Source organism: Bidens hawaiensis, unplaced genomic scaffold (assembly GCF_021521415.1).
Source record: "Bidens hawaiensis isolate Kalapana, Puna unplaced genomic scaffold, B.hawaiensis_p1.1 tig00004003_1, whole genome shotgun sequence".
NCBI lineage: Eukaryota > Viridiplantae > Streptophyta > Magnoliopsida > Asterales > Asteraceae > Bidens > Bidens hawaiensis.
In genome coordinates, this window is record NW_027491234.1 from 1,444,592 (window position 1) to 1,467,677 (window position 23,086).

Consider the following 23,086-nt stretch of genomic DNA (forward strand, 5'->3'; position numbering starts at 1 on the left):
TTTAGTATCATTAGACGAAAAAATTGAAAAGATGACTCTTTCAAGCTCTTCTCTTTTCATGGATTACCGATTAGCAACCATGTATTGCATCCACCCTATCCACTCTCCAGAGACGGAGCACACCTACATATGGGGGCTCGGCCGCTCAGGATTTTCAGATATAAATAACACTGAAAAAAATTATCAAGCCAACCACTCTTACTTTGTATGTGGGTACGCCACTGCATATAAGCTTCAACCCAATCCATAGGAGATGAAGCCCAAGCCCACTAAATAACAATTAAGCATTCAAATCCAAACAAACATTTTCAAAAAACTAAAAGGTAAAAATAGCATGAAAAAGATACAAAACTACTGTATCCATGTACACTATTGCACATAGCATCCATGCATATTTTCTTATTCTGTGTCCAAAACCATAAACCCGTATCGTATTAATTAACAAAACTGATAGATACACCATAACATACGTGACGGGTATCCTAAGTTCAGATTTGGCCTAAATAGATGGCTTTCAAAAGTCTTAACTTCTTAGCGTATACCTGTCCCATTTTCATCTTGTAACCCCGTTCCACTTTTCTTGTGATCGCCCACAAGATCTTTGCTTCGTTTGTAATTTCTTGATTCACATGTTATGGTCAGCGCTTTTGTCACCTGCATTGCTTCTTTTTGTAATTAGGGTTGGCAGGTAATTCGTGAAATTATGATAAAAACATTTTATATTTATAGAAAATGTAATACCTTTTGTGTTTGGTTTTCAAGACGGTAGAAGAAGATGGATTGCTGTGCCGGTTTCGTTTTCGTTGATTAATAAACCAATTGTTTATCTGCTTTAATTGAAGGCCTGTTTCTTGTACTAGTCTTGCCTTATCTTCTTCCTGTGAATCAAAGTGAATCATTAGCTTTAGCTTGCCACCCAAGAAGAGCAGCAATCCATTTTTTAAAACCATGTACTTTTAATGCATTTGGAGTTTTGACCAGTTTGATGTGTATGCAAAAGTTCATAAATGCATGTAGCCCGATTTTTGCAATATTTAAGTCAAGGTCGGGGTATCAATCACGTCAGATTGATGGGCTATGTGTTGAATTGTTCAACCCGAACGTGGCACGTATTTTTATGTAAAATTTCCCAAAATAAACATATAATTAGTCAAATTTTGCGAAACAAATATTGGCTTTTCAAATTCTTAAAATAAACATGTACTCACAGTGCGAAAATGTTGGCATGGAGATCTTTGTTCGAAAACACACTCCACTTGGACACTAGATTCTCGACATGCATAACCTTAGCACGAATCGTACAAATCTTAGTTCGTCCCACACAAAGAAATTAATGGCCGTTGGTGGGATGTAGTAACATTCTATAAATTTTGTGCATCCCACACAAAGATTACATGTATCAATTCTCTATGGTGTCCGTTGTCCACGTGGAATGAGTTTTCAAACAAAGATCTCCACATAGCCAACATTTTCACGCTATGTACATATTCGGTTTGGAAAATTGAAAAGTCAATGTTTATTTTGGAACAACCGACTACTCATATGAATATTTTGGGAAATTCCCTATTCTTATTCGTGTAAAAACATTGATGCGGATTCAGAGTATTCAAATGGCTCATGACACTTTAATTAATCAAAGACCGATAAAGAACCATGAGTTTCAAGAGCAGTGTCCTTCAAGTTAATATTCAACCAAAAACTACTTATTTCATTCCATACTTGAGTGTTTAAAGAGTTCAAAAACTAACAAACCAAATAAAAGATAAAACTTAACAAACTAGATATAAAGATAAAAACAAACATCAACCCTAACCCACATACCTTTAAAATCATGTAACCAAAGTACCAAACACGACCCACTTAACTCGTATATAAATGTGTCAAACGGTGCGGATAAGAGCCATGTTAATTGGGTTGAATAAAGTCGATATTTATGAAAATATAACAAATTCATTTTGGTAATTTGCTTTGTTGTCCGTTTTCATGATTTCCCATTATAAAAAGACTCTTACATTTGCTCATTTCATAGATTTTGGGTGGCAATAACATTTAAAAGATGTATGTTAAAATGTTAATAAGCAAGTTGACAAAGCGTTAGAGGGATTGGAACTGAACTATTTTCAGTTAAGAGTGTTATATGTTTCTCTTAGGTTTTGACAGAGTTACAGAACTTAAAGGACTATATGTGTAAATATAAAAAGTTAAGTCGTTAGGATTGTAACAACCAAAATTGGGGATAAAACACTCAATTAGGGTTCATAGTTTGTATTCAGTTTTTCAATTCTTGTAATCCTTTTGATTCCAATAATATTAGTCGATCAGTTCTTCTTTCTTTTTCGTATTCAATTTCATCTTTCGATACTAATTTCATAACAATTGGTATCAGAGCCTCGTGCTCTTGATCGATAATATTCGAAGGTTCAATTCTGCATTCTGGTTCAACAATGGCGTCTTCAAAGATTACGTTAGAAAAGTTTGATGGCCGCAATGACTTCAGCCTTTGGCGAGTTAAGATGCGAGCCTTATTGGTTCACAATGGGGTCGTTGATGCTCTGCGTGGTGAAGATCAGTTGCCAGAGGGTTTGAATGATAAAGAAAAGAAAGAAATCATGGAGAAAGATCATAGTGAGATCGTTCTGAGTCTAGGGGATAGGGTTCTTCGTGAAGTATCGAAAGAAATGACTGCAGCAGGGATTTGGTCAAAATTAGAGACCCTGTACATGACCAAATCGCTTGCAAACCGATTGTATCTCAAGAAAAGACTTTATACGTTTCATATGGCTTCTGGTAAGAATCTTTGAAGAAACGTGGATCTACTCACTGGTAGCAGATCTACTTTCCTCGGGTGTGATTATACTATTTCACCGATGGTTCTTCTGGGTCTGTGTTCTTCCACCTACAAAATGAACAGCGCCGTTACTTACCCCTCAGAAAGGGACAGAGGGGTCCTCTTTGGGGTAACCCTCCGGCGTGAGAATCAGTATATTTGTGGAGAAGATAACAATGTGTGTAAGAGAATCTCAAGAGTATTGCTGAATAGCTTAATACCCCCTGATTGTGAGACTGTCTGTTTTGTATGTAACTGACTGTGAGTGAATGTGATTCAATATGATTGAATGTGTTATCACTGCTTGTAACTGTCAATGATTGAGTATGAATGTGTCATCAAAGTGGAGTTGATGCTGTATTTATAGTGCTAAGGTTACCACCGGTTGGGCTCAACCTCGTTGGCTTCCTCCAATCGCACTGCGCCACGTGTCCTCTGGGACACCTGGCGCTTTCTCGTTGGTTGTAATCACGTGGTAACACATGTGTCATGCTGAGTTGTCGACCTTCCATTTGGCAGCTGTCAACATCAGCATATTCTTACTCCTTAAAAAGATGCCTTCTGGAAGGTTGTCTGACGTGCACAATCAAGGTTGCCCTAATCCTGATTTGGATAAGGACGAGGTTGATTATGCGCACGTGTGATATGCGCCCATCCTGAGGATGCGCGAGGTCTTCTCTTTATTCTCACACGCAGATATTTCATGCGCAGATGTGATATGCACGAGCATGTGATATGCGCCGCGCGCTGATGCGCTGCGCGCATATGTGATGCGCGAGCATGTGTGTCTGGGCAGATGTGATATGCACGAGCATGTGATATGCGCCGCGCGCTGATGCGCCGCGCGCGTATGTGATGCGCGAGCATATGTGTGCCTGGGCATATGATGCCTGAGCATGTTTTGTATGCGCCATGCGCATAGGTTTTGGCTTTGTGCCTTCATAATGTCTTTATCTTGTGGGTTGACCCGCCTTGCTCGGTGTTGAGGCGGGTACATACCTCTTCAAGCCCCCCCAGTCTAATGTGTGTCTTATTTCGCGCGAGCGCGGTAAGATGGATATTAGACTTACTGATTTGGTCTTTAAAGGGGTTTTGTCGTTTTATTGGTTGTTTCCATCGTTGCGCGAAGTTCTATCCATTTGGTTGAAAACGAAGGGTTGAAAACGAAGGGTCGAACACGTGGTTAGTTGGTGGTGACGTGCGCCGTAAACATGTCAGACGTTTCGTGTGCTCGAGGTGCTACAGTTGCCTTTCACGTCCCCTCACACAGCTGTCTTGAACACGTGTCGCGCTCGCATTGGTTAGCACCTGCGAGTGGGGGCGCGTCTCTGCTCCGTGGCAGGTCCGTTACGTTTTTATGTCCCCTCAACAGTGTTAGGGACACGTGCCGCGCCCTCGTTGGCTTACACCTGCGAGTGGGGGCGCGTGAAATCCCATCAGTTACCACTTTTCTCTCTCCTGGGCCTATAAAAGCAGGCCCTTAGGAAATTTTTATCTTCATCTTCATTGTTTCAAATTTTCTATTTTCTGCCTTTCATATTCTGAATTGAGTATATTCATCTTTTCGATTTTTCGATTATCTGCTGGTGCAGTTGTATGTCTGATAGTTCAGACTCGTCTAGCCCCTCAATCACCTCTGTTGCCTCTCGAAGACGCCGTGTGAAGTCTGTGGTGATGTCGACATTGAAGCAAAAGGGGAAAGGGAAGAGGGTTGTTGAGACCACATCGGAGGAAGTAGGGAGGACCAAGGCCACCAAAAGGTGGAATGAAATCCTCTGCAAATTGAAGCAGGCCGATCTCGACAACCTCATCGCCTCTCAGGGCTTTCCCACCCTGTTTGGCTGCATGTTGCCTAGGTCCGGGCAAACGGCGGCGGACCCGCCTGCCGGCTATATATCCCTATATAGCCACTTTTTCACCCACTGCAACCTTCGTCTCCCGATGACAAGGTTTGTGGGTGCACTGCTGAAGTTCTATGGGATTCATATATCCCAAGTCCATCCGTTTGGACTCGTGCGCGTGACTCACTTTGAGTTCATGTGCAAATCCCAGCGCGAGGAACCCACTCCTCGGCGCTTTCAATATTTTTACAAGCCCAAGATCCAGGACAATTGGATCTCTTTCATTCCTCGCAGTCAGAAGGTGAAGTGCTCCACTGTTTCATTCAAGAGCCTTCATGACTGGTCTGAGAGGTTCTTTTACATAAGGGCTGGTGTGATCCCCATCCGTATGACCATGCGCTCTATCTCTTCTGCGCCTGCGGATGAGGGTGTCCTCAAGAACCCAACTGGCGCCTGGGTTAAGAAACTGACCGCCGAACCATCCCCCGCGAAGAAAATTTGCGAGGAGGCGCTGGTGGGGGTCGGCATGAGTAAGCTTTGGGCCGACAGCGCGCTTGAGCCCGTTATCCAAGTCGACGGGTTGTGTAAGTTTATTTCATTGCTTTATTTATTTTTTCTGCGCGAACATAATTCTTTTGCTGATATCACTTGACTTGTTTTTGCGCAGTCACCAAGGATTATGTCCTTGCCGCTTATGATGAACAAGTGGAGGGTGGCTCCGTCGCGCTTGGCGCTGGGGAAGTTGGTTTCCCAGATCGCTTCGATGACATGTTCATCCCAGTGGATCTGGAATTTGACTTTGACAGTGACGCGCCTGGTAAGCCTTCGCACTTATGCTCATTCCTTTAGAATACCCAAGTTTATTAACAGTTCTGTTGGTTGTTTTTGCAGATGCGCTTGAAAACTACGAGCTGGAGCTCGCGGAAGAGGAGGAGGAGGAAGAGGAGGCGCCCCTACTAAAGCGCAAAGCTAAGGGGAAATCTGGCGCAGGGGCCAGTAAGAAACAGAAGAAAAATGACACCCCTGTTGCTCATCCCCATGCTCAAACGAAGGGACCTAAGGAAACCCAGGTGTTTACCACCAAGGTTTCTTTAGCTTCCCTGCCTGTGAGAGTGGGCAGACCTCCTGTCCACTTGAGGTATGGTGGCGTCACCTCCTCCGTTCGCGCGGCTGAAGAGAGAAGCAGTGTCGCGCCTGTAACAGGTATACTTTGTTTATCTTCATCTGGCTGAATTGTTATTAAACCTTTGCTCCTTTGAATGTTTGCAGAACCGGCGACGGTAGCAGATCAGCCAATGGCGCCACAAGGTGCTGAGGCTGCGCCGGGGACTGCTTCGGAGTCCCCTGTTCTACCCTCTGAAAAGGGTAGAATGAACTTTATGGCGATGTTCGCCGCGCGAACAGAATTGCGCCAAGGTATGTTTTGCACACTTGTCTTCTTTATTTTTCTTTTGGATTCAGTCATAAACCATTTTTCCTTGTTGATTTGTTCATAGGAGTTGTAGCTGGCGTACAAGTTGCTGGCGACACTCCTGGCGCCGTTGGCGGCGCCGCTGGTTCTGGTCCTGCTCCTGCTAGTGCTGATTCTCCCCTTATTGGGGTTACAAAGGAGCAGGAAGCTGTATTGCGCGCCGAACTGGCGGCGTCGAGACCTCCCTCGCCTCCTCCTACGCGCAGCCCTCTCCGCGAGGCTGGTTTGGAGCCCCCCAGGTCGCAGGAGAAGAGGCCTATTCAAGAAGATGAGGAGGATGAGGGGGCTCAAGCTGAGGACTCCTTGGGAGACCGCGCCAGCCCTGCGATGCCACAAGCCTTCGCAGCGCATACTTCTGGTGGGGCTGGCGCTGACTTTTCTGCTTCATCCCCGCAGGTATGTTTTAATTTGTTGCTCCGCTGCGCGTACCTCCATATAAGTATGTTTATGACTTAGAACATTTCTTGTGTTTTGTAGGAAGGTGACCACGTTTATCGCCCGAGATGGAATATTAATGAAGACAGTTCCTTCCAATCCATGGGCGTATGCGAGGACTTCTGGGCTCATGCCGTGCCTCCTACTGAAAGAAGGTATCAGGAGGAGTGCACCCGCGCTGACTTGCTCAACGATCACATTTTCGCTGGGTCAGCTTTCTTTGCTGCCTCCCAAGAGCTTCATCGCGATTATATTAAAGTACGCGATGCTCTTGTGGCAGCCCAGCAAGAGGCTAAGGTGGCCGCCTGGAACCTTTCTGATGCTCGCGCACGAGCTGAGAAACTCCAGGCGGAGCTCAGCGAAAACCGAGCAAGTGCCAACACCGCCTATATTAAGCGCGGGCATGAGCTCCAAGCTGCGCGGGAGAAGCAGCAGTTGGCGGAGGCCGAAGTTGCCAAGTACGCGCGTAGAGTGCTTGTCTTGGAACAGCAGGCTGAGGCGCGTGACCAAGCTATCGTCCAGAGTATCACTGAAAAATCATCACTGGAGAGCGAGGTTGCGCGCCTGAAGAGGGAGTTGGCGGCCGCGCAGGCCGATAGAGATGAGGCCTTGGCGACGGCGGCGTCCAGCCAGGAAGCTCTTGGTGCTGCGCAGGCGGAGAAAGAAAAAATTTTGGCGGCAGCAGCGTCTGATAAGGAGGAGCTAAAAAAGACTAAGGAAACTGTTGAGTTATTAAACTCCCAGGTTCCTGTCCTCGAGACGTTTGTTGCTGGCCTCGCGCAGGATCGCCAATGGCTGGTGTCACAGGGCATAACTCGCTGCGCTTTGGCGATGAAATATTCCGCCGAGTTTCAGGCCCTTGTGATGGACTGCAATGCCGCCGCGCGCTTGGTGGGCCGAGCTGAAGGGTTTACGGATGGGTATGAATATGGCATGTTGAAGAAGAACCCATCCGAGTACCCTTACAAGAGCGACGCGGCCTGCGCGGACATGGCCGCGGTGGGGGAAAAGTATATGAATACTCCCATCCCCATCCTTATGCAGGTACCTTGACCTTAATGAGTTTTACTTGACTAATTTTTCCAAGTGTTTTGTACTCAATACTTTTCTAATGATTTGCAGATAGCTGCGCTTGCTGACCAGCCCGACCTCGGCGCGCTAAAGAAGTTGCTCGATGAATGCGAGAGGGCTGGTAGCGATGATGGTGGCGCGGGGGATGTTGCCCCTGCCAGCGGCTCTGGCGCTGCGAATAAATCTGCTCCTGACACCGTCGTGATAGAAGACTCCAATGAGGAGGAAGAACTTGACTATGGTCAGTTCGGAGATGAGGAGCAGGCCGCGTCAGATGCTGCGGGAGATGATGAAGGTGATGAAGTGGCTGACGTCGACGTGGAGACTTGAGAAGCCCTTCATCAAATTTTACATATTTAATTTTTTATACTTGTAATTTGTAACTCATCATACTTGTAAATTTCAATCCAATGGAATGAAACTTGTTTTCTCTTTTTCACATCTTGCGCATTTCCATTCATCTCTTCATGTTTGCTTGTATAGATATAAGATATGCTTGCACGTTAAAATAAGAACAAGGTTGTAAGGAAATTATTCACTTAACCTCTGTTCTATTTTGTTTGTGGTTTCGCAGTATCTTGTTTATGCTGACATGCGCGCTAACTTTTCATTATTTCTTTTTTGCGCGTCGTTGTCGCGCGGTATTTATATGGAAGTATGAGTTTAGCCATTACATGTCAGCGTGTGTTACTCAGATATCCACTATGATTCCACGCGCGACCTCGACCTGAGACCTTAACATGATATGGCATGTACTTTGCCTTAGTTGTGTTTAAGGATTTTTATGATCAGGCTGCGCGGGATGTAAGATGGATGTTTGTGAGTGTTTTGAGCTAAGGCTCTTTGTTTTGGGCTAAGGCCCTGACGTTTTTAGAGTTAAGACTCATTAACGTGTTTGAGCTAAGGCTCGTAAGTTTGGGCTAAGGCCCTGGCGTTTTAGAGTTAAGACTCGTTAACGCGTTTGAGCTAAGGCTCGCGCATGTATGTTTTACTTCGCTTTATTTTGCTTTGAAGTCAATATAGTGTTGTCATATTGTTCCAAATTAATAAAGGAAGTGTGAAACATGTATGCAAAGGTAATAGAACAAATATTGAAAGATAGCGCGAATCATCATTCATGATGGCTTAAAAGCCTTGATTACATATTTGAACATTTACATGAAGCATTTTCTAAGCTGTGCTGCGTTCCACGCGCGCGGTATCTTTTTGCCATTCAAATCTTTTAAAGTGTACGCGCCTTTCCCCAAATCTTCTGAAATTTGATAAGGTCCCTCCCAATTGGGGGACATTTTTCCTGGGGGTATCGCGCGGCTAGCTTCATTGTTTCGAAGGACAAAATCATTTTTCTTGAAGTGGCATTCTTTAACGCGCTGATTATAATATTTTTCCAGCTTTTTCTTGTATTTGGCTTCATTGATGATAGCCGCTTCTCTGCGCCCTTCAAGCAAGTTGAGGTCCAATCTTCTTTCGCGCTCGTTATCAGTCTTGCTCATCATGAGTACCCTATGGGATGGGCATCCAATTTCTGCTGGGATCATAGCCTCTGTCCCATAGGTTAGGCTGAACGGGGATTCGCCATTGCTAGTTTTGCTTAATGTCCTGTGCGCCCACAGGACATTAGGTAACTCTTCGACCCAAGAATGGGATTCTCCCACCAATCTTTTCTTCAGCCCATTTAACAAACTTTGATTCGCGCGCTCCACTTGGCCATTCCCTTGAGGGTGGTAGACCGAAGTGAAGATTTGGTTGATGTGCAGTTCTTTGAGCCAGCTGGATATCTTCCTGTCAGTGAATTGTTTGCCATTGTCGCTCACAATTTCCATAGGAAGGCCAAAACGGCAAATGATGTGGCTCCAGATAAATTGCTTCATCGCCTCAGCTGTGATTTTTGCTAGTGGCTTGGCCTCAACCCATTTTGTGAAATAGTCTATCGCCACTACCAAAAATTTCACTCGCCCTTGCGCTTGCGGCAGGGGCCCCACAATATCAATGGCCCATTTGTGGAAAGGCCATGCGGAGGTCACTGGAATCAAGTTGTTCTTTGGACGCATGGTGTTTGGCGCGTAGCTCTGACATGCCTTGCATTTTTGGATTTCTTTTAGCGCATCCAAGTACATGCCTGGCCAATAGTAGCCTGAGCTCATTGCCTTGGCAACCACCATGCGCGGACCAGCGTGTATTCCACAGATTCCTTCATGAATCTCCCTAATCACATAGCTTGCTTCTTCAGCATCCAGGCATTTCATGAGCGGTCCAAGATAAGAGCGCCGATATACTGTACCATCAAGTAGTTCATAATTCTGCGCCTTGTGTCTTATCTTTCTCGCCTGTGCGCGATCGTCCGGTAACTTCCCCTCCTTCAGGAATTCCATTATTGGAGTTATCCAGGATGAAGGGGTTGTATGAATTACAAGAACAGATTGCGTTTGCACTGACGGGTTGCTCATCACTTCCACCCTGACATCTTTGCCAAAGTGATCAAAATTAGTTGAAGCCATCTTACTCAACGCGTCAGCAGACTTATTTTCGCTGCGCGAGATGTGTATGATTCTGAAGAAGTCAAACTGCTCGACGAGCTTTTTTGCCTGCTCTAGATATAGAGGCATTGTGTTCTCCTTGGCGTCATATAGGCCGTTGACCTGAGCAGCTACCAAGTAAGAATCAACATGGGCCTCTAGCCTTTTAACTCCAAACTTGCGCGCAATGCGCAGGCCAGCCAGCAGGGCTTCATACTCAGCCTCATTGTTGGTACTCTTGAAGTCCAACCTAATAGCATAAGTATATTCATGATTATCAGGGTCCACCAGTTTGAGGCCTGCGCCGGACCCTTCGCTGTTGGAGGCTCCATCAGTGAATAGCCTCCAAACATCTTCCTCATCGTTTGCTCGCGGAGGGTCTACCTCGCGCTGAGCTTCTTCAATCTTTCCATCGGGGATTTCTGTGATGAAATCCGCTAAAACTTGACCCTTTATTGCTGGACGAGGCTTATAGGTGATCGTGTGTTCACCTAATTCCAGCGCCCACTTTGTCAGCCTTCCGGAGAGCGCGGGGCGTCGCAAGACTTGCTGGATGTTGTAACCAGTCAGAACTTCAATAGGATGACCATTGAAGTATCTATGGAGCTTGCGCGACGCGTGTGTTAGTGACAAAACTAACTTTTCCATGATGGAATAGCGCGTCTCAGGGTCTGTGAGCACCCGACTCACATAGTATATTGGCGTTTGGATCCCCTTGCGATCCACCAATAATACTGCGCCGATCGCGCGGTCTCCAGCTGACAGGTACAATGTAAGGGTTTCGCCAGGAAGTGGAGCTGTGAGCGCGGGCAACTTTATGAGACATTCTTTTATCTCAGTGAAAGCTTGCTCAGCCTCAGGCGTCCACTTGAATTGGCTCTTCTTCAAGCAGTTCCTCAAGGTGTTAACGAATGGAGTAGATTTGCTGGCGTGGTTCGCTAGGAACCTGTTGATTGACACCAATCTACCATTCAGCTTCTGAACCTCTTTCATGGTGGATGGTGAAGGCATGTCAAGGATGGCTTCCACATTTTCAGGGTTCACCTTGAAACCATCCTTAGTGACCATTACACCAAGAAATTTCCCCTCTTCTGCGCCGAAAGTACATTTGCTCGGGTTGAGCTTCATGTTAACTTCCGTTAGGCGCTGAAGAGTTTCCTCGATGTCTTTGAGCATTTGTCTCTCCTCCCTGCTCTTGATCACCAAATCATCAACGTAGACTTCTAGATTTCTTCCGATTTGTTCACTGAAAACCGAATCCATAAGTCTCTGATAGGTGGCGCCCGCATTCTTTAAACCAAAGGGCATTTTTGTGTAACAAAAAACACCCTTGTCGGTCCTGAAGGCCGTCTTGTCTTCGTCTTGTGGTGCCATTTGAATCTGGTGATAGCCTTTGTAGGCATCCAGGAAACACTTGAGCTTGAATGGCGCCACGGAGTCCACCTTTGCGTCGATGTTTGGGAGGGGGTAACAGTCTTTCGGACATGCTTTGTTGAGGTCCTTGAAGTCAATACACATCCTCCATGACCCGTTGCTTTTCTTTACCATCACAGGATTGGCTACCCACGTCTGGTATCGGATCGGGCGGATGATGTTTGCGCGCAACAGGTCCTCAACTTGCTCATTCATGGCCTTCGCCTTTTCATCCCCCATGATTCTCTTTTTCTGAGCAATTGGCTCCACCGACTTGAACGTGTTAAGAGAATGTTGCGCCAAGTCTCGCGGGACCCCAGTCATATCGGAGTGTTGCCACGCGAAGACCGACGTGTATTTTGTGAGCAACCTTTTCATTCTCAATCTCGTTTCGTCTGAAATGGTAGCGCCAATTGTGACCGTTTGCTCGGGGAATTTTGGGTTTAAAATCCACTTCTCTGGCGCATTGTCCGCCATTTGAAGTTTCATTCTCCCCTCCCGCGGCGTACTTGTCACTGCGCACAAATGATCGCGATAAACAAATGTTACGCCAGTTGGTGTAGGAAACCCCAAAGCGCCGTGCGCTGGCGACGGTACAGCATTAAATTGGGCAATCGTTCCCCTACCCAGGATCATATTGTGGCATGACGTGGTGGGCAAGACCAAGAAGTTGACAACTTCTGCTCGCTTGTGCTCATCATCCCCCATAGTTAGTTCAAACTGAATCTGGCCCAGTGGATGGATGATTTCATTTGAAACACCACAGATTGGTGCGTTCACAATTTCGAGCCGCGCTTGGTCTGCCGGGTCTAACTTTCTGAAACACTGCTCATACATAATGTCAGATTCGCTTCCAGTGTCCACCAGGACCTTTGACACTTCGTAATGAGCAATGTGTGTGGTGATGACGAGAGGACTGCTTATTGAAGGGCCTCCCCTGATTCTTGGGAAGATGACTTGCTGCTCGCGCCAATCTCCGTGGATTTGCGCGCTTCTCTTTTTTGACGTCTGCCCTTGTCGTCCCCCTCAGCCACACAGATTCTTTTGTATTTCTTGCTGGCAGAGGCTCCTTCCGGTTGCTCATCTTCTATTCTTTGGTTTTTTACCAAGTGAGCCAGCCTGCCTGACTTTACATCCTTCTCGATCGCATCCTTTAAATGATGGCATGCGTCGGTGTTGTGGCCCGGGGACCTGTGAAATTCACAATATTTGCCACTGTTTTGCGGTCCCTTGTAGTGTAGTTGCTTGGGGGGCTTGAATTGGACATTCTCAGTACTTAACACCTGTGAAGGTGTTTTAGTGAGGGGTGTCCATATTCTTGGCAGAGGTCTGCTAGGATCTCTGCCGCCCTCCCTCTTGTCACCCTCCCCGCGATTACGAACTTCTTTTTGGGGCTGGGGTGAGGTTGGTTGCGCTTGTTTTTCCGCGGAAGAAAAACTTGTTGGCTGCAACCTGGACCATACAGAGTTCTGTTTGGCCCTCTTCTCTTTGCTGCGCGGTGATTCTGCCTGATGTGCTCTTTCTCTTGCCCTATCTTGGGCAATCTGTTTCTCATTTCTCGCGAAAACTCGCGATGCCTCCATTAACTTGGCCCACGTGGTGGGCATACCATCTTTGCTTACGAGAGCCCGGCGGAGTTGATCACTGCGCGCGCCTTGTATAAAGGCCACGCGCAGGAGCTGCTCAGTTATACCCCCGATTGCCAGGGATTCCTGATTGAAACGAGTGATGTAATCTTCAATCGTTTCATCATTCCTGCGTATGCAGTGCATGATGTCATCAGGATCGCGCGTGTGCCTGCGCTGCTGTACGAAGTGGGCTTGGAACTTTTCTAATAGTTCCTCGAACCCATCAATTTGCCCTGTCGGCAAGCTCTCGAACCATACCCGCGCTGCGCCCGTGAGGCAGCGAGCAAACATATGACACCATGTTGGCATCGTCCAGCTCTCTAGGTTTCCCGTGTTATAGAAACCTTGCAAAAAGTCATCTGGATCTGTTGTGCCATCATATTTGCCCAGACCACTTGGCATCTTTGTCTTGTGCTGGATGGGAGCCTGCGCGATGCGCGCAGTAAACTTTGAGTGTTTTACCAGGATGGCTGGTCTGTAGGGCGTGGTTACGTCCACTTGCCCTCTGACCGGTGGGCTGTACGGCATGTGCAGATCCAGATCTGCTCTGGCTCCAGGCGCCATGTTCACAGGCGCGCGGAGCTGTGAGCCTCCTGCATGAGTATCCCGTGTCTTCCTCATGCTATGCACTTCTTCATCACTGAACTCAGTGTGTGCAGTGTGAACAGAATGTCCTTCTTCCGGCGCGCGCGGCCTTTTTGTAGTCTGCTTATCAAAAGCTTGCCTTTGTGTTTGGTCGGCTAGCTTTTTCTGCTTGACCATTTCATTGTATTTTTCCATCAGACGCCGCTGCTCGTTTATGAGCCATTCATTTGGATCATTTGTTTCCTCTTCTGGACCCATTGGTCCTTTCAGTTTCGCGCCGGCCATATTTTGTAACGTGAGATCGTCTGGAGGAGTTTCAGTCTGGCCGTGAGGGGTTGTGACGAAGGGACGGTTGCTGGTGGTACGCGTAGAATCACGCGGAACCCTCAGAACCTGCTGTCCGTCGTTAACACCCTCACGTTCAATATCCTCCAGAGCTTGATCAACGTTACGAACTCCAGAAACCATGGTGATTGATTTTTTTTTTTTTTATAGATCTGATGAGATCTGATTGCCGTTTGTAACAGTGGATGGCGCCAATGAAGAAACGTGGATCTACTCACTGGTAGCAGATCTACTTTCCTCGGGTGTGATTATACTATTTCACCGATGGTTCTTCTGGGTCTGTGTTCTTCCACCTACAAAATGAACAGCGCCGTTACTTACCCCTCAGAAAGGGACAGAGGGGTCCTCTTTGGGGTAACCCTCCGGCGTGAGAATCAGTATATTTGTGGAGAAGATAATAATGTGTGTAAGAGAATCTCAAGAGTATTGTTGAATAGCTTAATACCCCCTGATTGTGAGACTGTCTGTTTTGTATGTAACTGACTGTGAGTGAATGTGATTCAATATGATTGAATGTGTTATCACTGCTTGTAACTGTCAATGATTGAGTATGAATGTGTCATCAAAGTGGAGTTGATGCTGTATTTATAGTGCTAAGGTTACCACCGGTTGGGCTCAACCTCGTTGGCTTCCTCCAATCGCACTGCGCCACGTGTCCTCTGGGACACCTGGCGCTTTCTCGTTGGTTGTAATCACGTGGTAACACATGTGTCATGCTGAGTTGTCGACCTTCCATTTGGCAGCTGTCAACATCAGCATATTCTTACTCCTTAAAAAGATGCCTTCTGGAAGGTTGTCTGACGTGCACAATCAAGGTTGCCCTAATCCTGATTTGGATAAGGACGAGGTTGATTATGCGCACGTGTGATATGCGCCCATCCTGAGGATGCGCGAGGTCTTCTCTTTATTCTCACACGCAGATATTTCATGCGCAGATGTGATATGCACGAGCATGTGATATGCGCCGCGCGCTGATGCGCTGCGCGCATATGTGATGCGCGAGCATGTGTGTCTGGGCAGATGTGATATGCACGAGCATGTGATATGCGCCGCGCGCTGATGCGCCGCGCGCGTATGTGATGCGCGAGCATATGTGTGCCTGGGCATATGATGCCTGAGCATGTTTTGTATGCGCCATGCGCATAGGTTTTGGCTTTGTGCCTTCATAATGTCTTTATCTTGTGGGTTGACCCGCCTTGCTCGGTGTTGAGGCGGGTACATACCTCTTCAATCTTGAAGACCATACTGATGAATTCAACAAATTAATTCTTGATAAAGAATATTGAGGTTGAATTGGAAGAGGAAGACCAAGCAATAATATTTCTCACATCTTTACCGAGTTCGTATGAACACTTTGTTGATACTCTGATGTATGGAAAAGAAAAACTATCAATGGAGGATGTGTTGGCTGCTCTTAATTCAAAAGAGTTGAAAAAGAGGTATGATGTTCAAGAGGAGTCTGGTGAAGGATTGTATGTGAGAGGAAGGCCTGAACAAAGGGGGTCTGATTCTAAGTCCAAGATTGTAAATCTAAGTCTAGAGGAAAGAGGAGGTGCTTTATCTGCAATTCTGATAAGAACTTGAAAAAGGAATGTCCAGAGAGGAACAAGAAAAAGAAACAAGGTGTGAGTAGTTCCAAGAATCAGGTAAATAATTCGGCTGAAGAATCTTTGGATGGATACGACTCTGCTGATGTATGTGTTGCATCAAGTCATGGTTCCAAAGATGATTGGATAATGGATTCGGGTTGTTCTTTTCATATGACTCCCAATAAATATTTCTTTAAAGTATTGAAATATGAGGATCTTGGTGTTGTGAAACTTGGTAATGATAGATCCTGTACCATTAAAGGACATGGTGTTGTGACCTTGAAAATGGATTGTGGAACTGAGGTGGAGTTGTCCAATGTCAGGTATATTCCTGAATTAACCAAGAACCTTATTTCATTAGGTACTTTTGAAAGAAATGGGTATACAATTAGTCTTATGAATGGTAAGGCTAGAATTGTGAAGGGATTAATGGTAGTGTTAACAGGGTCTAGGGGAGAAAATAACATCTACTTGTTAGATGGGGATACAGTGTTAGGATCTGTTTCTGTTGTTGAGGGTAAAATAGTCAATAGTGCAGTTTTATAGCACAAAAGACTTGGTTATATGAGTGAGTTAGGATTGTTGGAGTTAAGGAAACAAGAAGCAATTAAAGATTTGTCTAGTTGTGAAGTAGAGTCATGTGAGGATTGTAATCTTGGTAAGGCCAAGAGGGTGAAATTCTCTAAAGGTGTGCATAAGTCTAAGGGTATTTTGGACTATGTACATGCATATTGTTAAGGACCAACAACGCACATGTCATTAGGTGGAGCTTCTTATTTTCTATCCATTATAGATGACTTCTCAAGAAGAGTATGGGTATACATTCTTAAACATAAGTCTGATGCATTTAGGATGTTTAAAGAATGGGCAGTGTTGGTTGAAAACCAAACTGAGAAGAAAATTAAGAAGTTGAGAGCAGACAATGGTTTAGAGTTTTGTAGTAGTGAGTTTAATAATTACTGCAAGTCTAATGGGAATAGCTAGGCATCTATCCAATCCTGGTACTCCCCAACAGAATGGCCTAGTTGAGAGGATGAATAGGACTCTCTTAGAAAAAGTAAGATGTATGTTGATTGCTGCTGGTATGCTTAGGGGATTTTGGGCTGAAGCTGTTAAAACAGCAGCTTACCATCTACTGCAATAGACATGATCTGGTGAGAAGACCAGTTATGATCACTTAAAGAGTCTTTGGTTGTTTGGCTTATTCACATATTAGCCAAGGGAAATTAGAGCCAAGAGCTCAAAAGTGTATAATGCTTGGATATCCTGATGAAGTGCAAGTTATGGAGACTTGATGATGAAAGTCCAAAGATAATTGTAAGCAGAAATGTGGTGTTCAAAGAAAATGTTATGTACAAGCAGGTCTTAAGTGGTTCATGTGGTGATCAGGGTATTGAACAAGGTGTACAACTTGAGGTGGAGCCAATTGCTAGTACTTATGAACATGGAAGCACAAGTCAGTCTGCAAATGAATCTGAGGGTAATTCTGGAAATAATCTAAATGATTATTGGTTGACTAAGAGATAGAACCAGAAGGCAGATTCAGACTCTTTTCAGGTATAGGGCTCGGAATGATATTTCTGCATTTGTGTTAAATGCAGAAGAAGAATGCATGTATGAACCATTATCTTATACTGAGACAATTAATTCAGTGTATAAAGATAAATGGATTCAAGCAATGCATGAAGAAATGGATTCTTTGTATAAGAATAATACTTGGAAGATAGTAGATAAACCTAAAAATCACAAGTTAGTCTCATGTAAATGGATTTACAAGATTAAAGAAGGTGTTGCAGGAGATCCACCTAGGTTCAAGGCTAGGCTGGTAGCAAAGGGGTTTACACAAAGGGCAGGGGTAGATTATGATGAGATCTTTTCACCTATGGTAAAACATTCTTCTATAAGGGTAATACTTGCTTTAACTGCTTATAAAGATATGGAATTGGAACAGTTAGATGTTAAGACAACTTTCGTACATGGTAATTGAAGAGAAAATTTTACATGGCACAACCACAAGGTTTTGAGGTTGAGGGGCAAAATGGGAAAGTCTCTCTGTTGCAGAAATCCTTGTATGGATTGAAGTAGTCTCCAAGGCAATGGTATCTCAGATTTGATGAATACGTTATGTCTAATGGATTTAAGAGAAGCAAGCATGATAGTTGTGTTTATCTCAAAGAGTTTGAAAAGGGCAATTATGTCTATCTGCTGCTTTATGTAGATGACATGTTAATTGCTTGTCAAGACAAAAGAGTTATACAAGAAACTAAAGATTTGTTGAAATTAGAATTTGACATGAAAGATTTGGGAGAAGCTAAGAAGATTCTAGGGATTGAAATCACTAGAGATAGAAGTCAAAGGTTGATAAAGTTGACTCAAAGTGCTTATATCAAGAAGATTTTGTCAAACTATTCAATGGAAAATAGTAAAGCTGTTACAGTTCCATTGGGTCAACAATTTAAGCTTTCTGACAAGGATTCTCCTGTGTCAGATGAGGATATTGAGTATATGCAAAAGGTTCCTTATGCCAAGGTGGTGGGAAGCTTGATGTACCTTATGGTGTGTACAGGGCCAAATTTGGGCTATTCAGTAAGTTTAGTTAACAGGTATGTATCTAAACCTGGGAAGGCTCATTGGGATGCAATAAAATGGATATTAAGATATCTAAAAGGTACTAAAGAGGTTGGGCTGGTGTTAGGAAAGGATTTTTGTGATGATGTTGTAGGTTATTCTAACTCAGATTTTGCAAAAGATCTAGACAGGGGCAGGTCAATGACTGGTTATGCTTTTGTTGTATGGGGATTATTGGTGAGTTAGAAAGCATCTTTGCAGCATATTGTTACTTTGTCTACAACTAAGGCAGAGTATGTTGCATTAACAGAAGCAACTAAAGAAGCTTTGTGGATGAAAGGCTTTGTTTCTGAACTGAGGGTTATTTTGGTCACTCCTGTAGTTTATTGTGATAATCAAGTAGCAGTTCAATTGACTATAAATCAGATTTATCATGAAAGAACAAAGCATATCAATGTGAAAATGCATTTTATAAGGGATGTTGTCAAAGCTAAAGAAGTTGTAATCAAGGAGGTGGATACTTTAGAAAATGGTGCTGATATGTTTACTAAAGTGCTGCCTGGTGGAAAGTTTCAATTTTACTAAGGGGGTGTTCGGGATTGCTTATTTTCACCAACTTATAACTTATTAACTTTTTGAAAAGTAATAAGGTGTTTGGGATTGCTTATATTGTGAGAGGAAAAGTTTATAAGTTACAATGTTGTAACTTAATAGCTTAATGAAAAGTTATAAGGAGATAAAATAAGGAATCCCAAACACCCCCTAAGGGTTAGTTGACACTTTATCGAAGGTGAAGATTGTTAAATTGTTAATAAGCAAGTTGACAAAGTGTTAGAGGGACTGAAACTGAACTATTCTCATAGTTCAGTTAAGAGTGTTATATGTTTCTGTTAGGTTTTGACAAAGTTACAGAACTTGAAGGACTAAATGTGTAAATATAGAAAGTTAAGTCGTTAGGATTGTAACAACCAGAATTGGGGATAAAACACTCAATTAGGGTTCATAGTTTGTATTCAGTTTTTCAATTCTTGTAATCCTTTTGATTCCAATAATATTAGTCGATCAGTTCTTCTTTCTTTTTCGTATTCAATTTCATCTTCCGATACTAATTTCATAACAATGTAGATGAAGTAAAACTCACGGTAGGGTATGGCCATTTGGCATGCGATTGCCACCATGATTTCAAAACCGACGTCGTATCTCCCGGCAGTTTTCCAGCCCTTCGTTTACGCAATATCTCCTCCCTGATATCCATAATCTTCTCCTTGTAACCCTGATAATAAACACCACCAACATAACCAATAATAAACATTTTGCTCAACCATTTTAAATTTTTATAAATTAATAAACCGACCTGCTTCAACTCATGTTTTAGCTCTTGCCTCACCCGCTCCATCAAAGACCTCTCACTCTCAGTCGGGACAAGAGGCCCGAATCCCATGCTATCATGTCCATCAAAGCTCCCATCAAACAAATTCGCATCACTGTCCACTTGGTCTTCTTCGTCATCCGACATTGTTGCACCCGTTCCTTCACCAGGCGACACCCCTGTTCCAACAAACAACCTTAAACCTCCATCCTTAACACTTGCATTAAATAGCTCAAATGAACATTCATACAACATTATAAAACCTGTTAAGCTTTGCAACGACTGCTCGATTTCCCAACATGCCATTACCGCTTCCATTGCATGAACCCGAACGTGTTGTTGTAATTGTTCTTTAAAAGAACATAGCAACAGAACATAATGAGTCTGCATCATGACACAAAATAATCAAATAAAAAGGTTTAAACTCTTTGAATTATCATAAAAATATTAATAACAGGGTCCGCTTGAAACCAAAAAAACCAATCCAAAACCGAAAACACCAATCCGATATAACTGAATTGAAACAAGAATCGAATCTGGATGGTTTGGCTTCATTTAAGTAAAAAACAAACTTTCGGTCCGGGCTCAATTTTACACGTAATTAAAACCGAACCGAGCTTATATATTTTCAAGGTTTATTTTGAATTTTAAATAATTTATAATAATTTAATATTTATATATGGTTTAACTTAAATATTTTAACCCGAATGTATAATAATCATATAAAATATTAACTCCCAAAAAAATTTAGACCTATATGAATTATTTTTTGGCAATTTTTCTTTTCGGTTCAAAATTTTCAAACTCAAATGACAAAACTAAAATTTAACCAAACTCAATTAAAAAGCGAAACAGTACAGATTTCAAAAACTCAAAAAATTAAATTTCGGTTTTTCGTTTGGTTTTAGCCCGCACGTCGCTAAATTAATTAAGTCGCGATATTATGTTTATACCATGAACTGATCAAGCTCCTTGTCATCACCAATATTACCCTGACCAGCAAGACCCGAATACTTGGCTACCACATTCTGCGACTGTGCCAGCTGCGCGTCAATCCTCGGCAGCTGATCCACGGGAGTCGCAATTCGCAAACACGACACATGAGCCGATAACAGCTGCTCGTAAAGCGGGTGTGATAATACCTCCGCTTTGTACCGAGCATTTTGCCAGTTTACGGCTTCACCGGCTACCTCAGCGTCCCCAAGCTCACCGCCTTTATTATTATTATTATTGTCCACCTGTAAACATAGTCACAAGAATCAAAGTCTAAACCTACGTAGGGCACGTTGCTCCGCTAAAACCTACGACTGGTAACAGGTAAAAACTGTACCTAGATGTAGGTCAAACTGGTTTTATAATTACTGCAATTCTGATTTGCAAATCCCTAGGTTTATTGGACAAATTATTATTGATAATCGCATCCACAGTAAATCAGAGCATTTGCAAAAATAAAAATAAAAAATTATGATATGGCTACGAGGCTAACGAAATAGACTTCAATTTTAGGTACAGTTAACATCCGTCTTAAAAAAATATATACAAAGTGAGTGTTTGAAATTTCTTATTTTATCAACTTATAATTTTTTTCATAAGTAAGTTATAACTTTATAACTTATTAACTTGCATTCTCATAATAATACATAATAAAACACTCTTTTAACTTTTTAAAAAGTTAATAAGTAATAAGTTACTTAAAATAAGCAATCCAAAACATCCCCTAAACCGGGTACTGGATATTTCCAAACACCGATAACAAAAAAAGAAAAAAACCTAAACCACCCAATCTTGTTTTACACAACCTTCTATTTTGAACAAAAAAAAAGAGATTGAAAATTATTAAACAGAATGACCGTTTGAACAATATCAACACTTAGATGTGGATGTAGTTAATAGGTTGTTGTTTTACAATACGTTATCAGCACAAATTGAATTTTGATAAAAAAAATATCTTGAAAATTACTGGACAAAAGGGCTGTTTGAACAATATCCAAACATCTGTTCTAACCATAGACAAAACAAATTTTAAAAATTAATAATTGGAAAAGCCGTTTACACAATATCCGGGCAACCGTGACCGTGAAACTTTTGGTAAAAAACGTTGTCCAACGGCTGTTTGAAAAGATGTGAGATTAAATGTTAAACAGTGTCGGTACATTTATGAGCCGTTTAAAATTAAGTGGAATTTTAGGGTATGTGACCTGGCCACCAGCAACGATGTTTCTGGACTGATTATTCAAATCCGGCGAACCATGAGACGACATGGCCGCCGCAGCGATAATCGAATCATTGGAAACTTGCGAAACCATGTCGTCACCCCTAACATCACTAACGTTCCTCTGCAACATCGATCTCGATAGCCACTGGTTGTTACTATTAATATTACTACTGCTATTATTATTATTCCCGGTGTGATGACGATGGTGAGAAGATGGTGTCACAGCAGACTCCGAATTATTATTCGTTTGCAAGTTGAGAAAATTGTTATTATTATTATTACTATTACTACTACTGACATCGGTGGGCCCACCCCCGAACTGGCCCTGCTGCCGGAGTATCGCGCTGTTAAGCCAGTGGTCTTTTCCGGCAGCACAGGAAGAGGGGGAGGCCTGCCCACCGATGGCGAGGTTGTGGTCGGGTATTATTGTACGAAAGACGGAAATGTTGTCGGTATCGGTGAAATGTTGTTGTAGGGCCATCTCTTGTGAGAGATGGTTAGGATGAAACGCCATTAAAGAGAATTGTGGAGTAAAGGTTGAATAATATGAAATTGGGCAGGTTTTTATAGGTTGGATGGAGGGTACAGCTGCAGTTGCAGTTGCAGTTGCAGGGAGGAAGAAAGAGCAGAAGAAAGTGACATTGTTGGAAAATTTGGAGGGGAATGAAATAAAGGTAACCACAAAAAACTAATCATATTTGTTTTTGAGGTGTCCATATTTTTTTTTCTTTTATTATTATTATTATTATTATCTAACTATACTATTAGGTTTTGTTCGTTTCAAAGATTAGGAAGAAATTTTAAGGAATGAGATTTTAAATCTCATGAATTAATACGTTCGTTTCACTAAATGAAAGAATAGGAATGGAAACTAAATCCCATCAAATTCCACATTTCATAGGATTCTAAAATCCCACTTATTTGAAAGGATTGTTATGGAAAATAAAAGATTTTCTTATTAACAATAAAAACCCCTCCAAAAAAACATTCAAAAAAATTAGTAAAAAAATCATAACTCAAAATATAAATAAAAAATATAAAAAAACTAAAATGTTTCCGCCTTTGCCCTCGTTCTTAATAAAAAAACGAGAAATGAATCGAAACCAAAAGTCGGCGAAAACGAAACACAATACCAAAACTGAACCGAATTGATGGAAACCGAAAAATCGATCAAAACGAAATAAAAAAAGTGAAACCGAACAGAAATAAAACT

At 43.0% G+C, this 23,086-nt stretch overlaps 1 protein-coding gene across 2 annotated transcripts; it reads right to left on the minus strand.

Annotated features, from left to right (window-relative positions):
• Positions 1–318: 318 nt before the first annotated feature.
• Positions 319–22,402, minus strand: LOC143624981 (homeobox protein knotted-1-like 3). 2 transcript variants are annotated; one of them, XM_077095462.1, is made up of 7 exons: positions 21,857–22,402; positions 20,612–20,896; positions 19,922–20,042; positions 19,644–19,837; positions 19,431–19,562; positions 742–878; positions 319–665 (listed from the first exon to the last, which is right to left on the minus strand). In XM_077095462.1, the coding sequence occupies exons 1-7, from the start codon at positions 22,385–22,387 to the stop codon at positions 626–628; spliced, it is 1,440 nt and encodes a 479-aa protein (XP_076951577.1). In that variant the 5' UTR covers positions 22,388–22,402; the 3' UTR covers positions 319–625. The 2 variants fall into 2 exon arrangements, with proteins under 2 accessions (XP_076951577.1, XP_076951578.1); XM_077095463.1 differs by having other exon boundaries at positions 319–662; positions 21,857–22,050.
• Between the last annotated feature and the right edge of the window lie 684 nt (positions 22,403–23,086).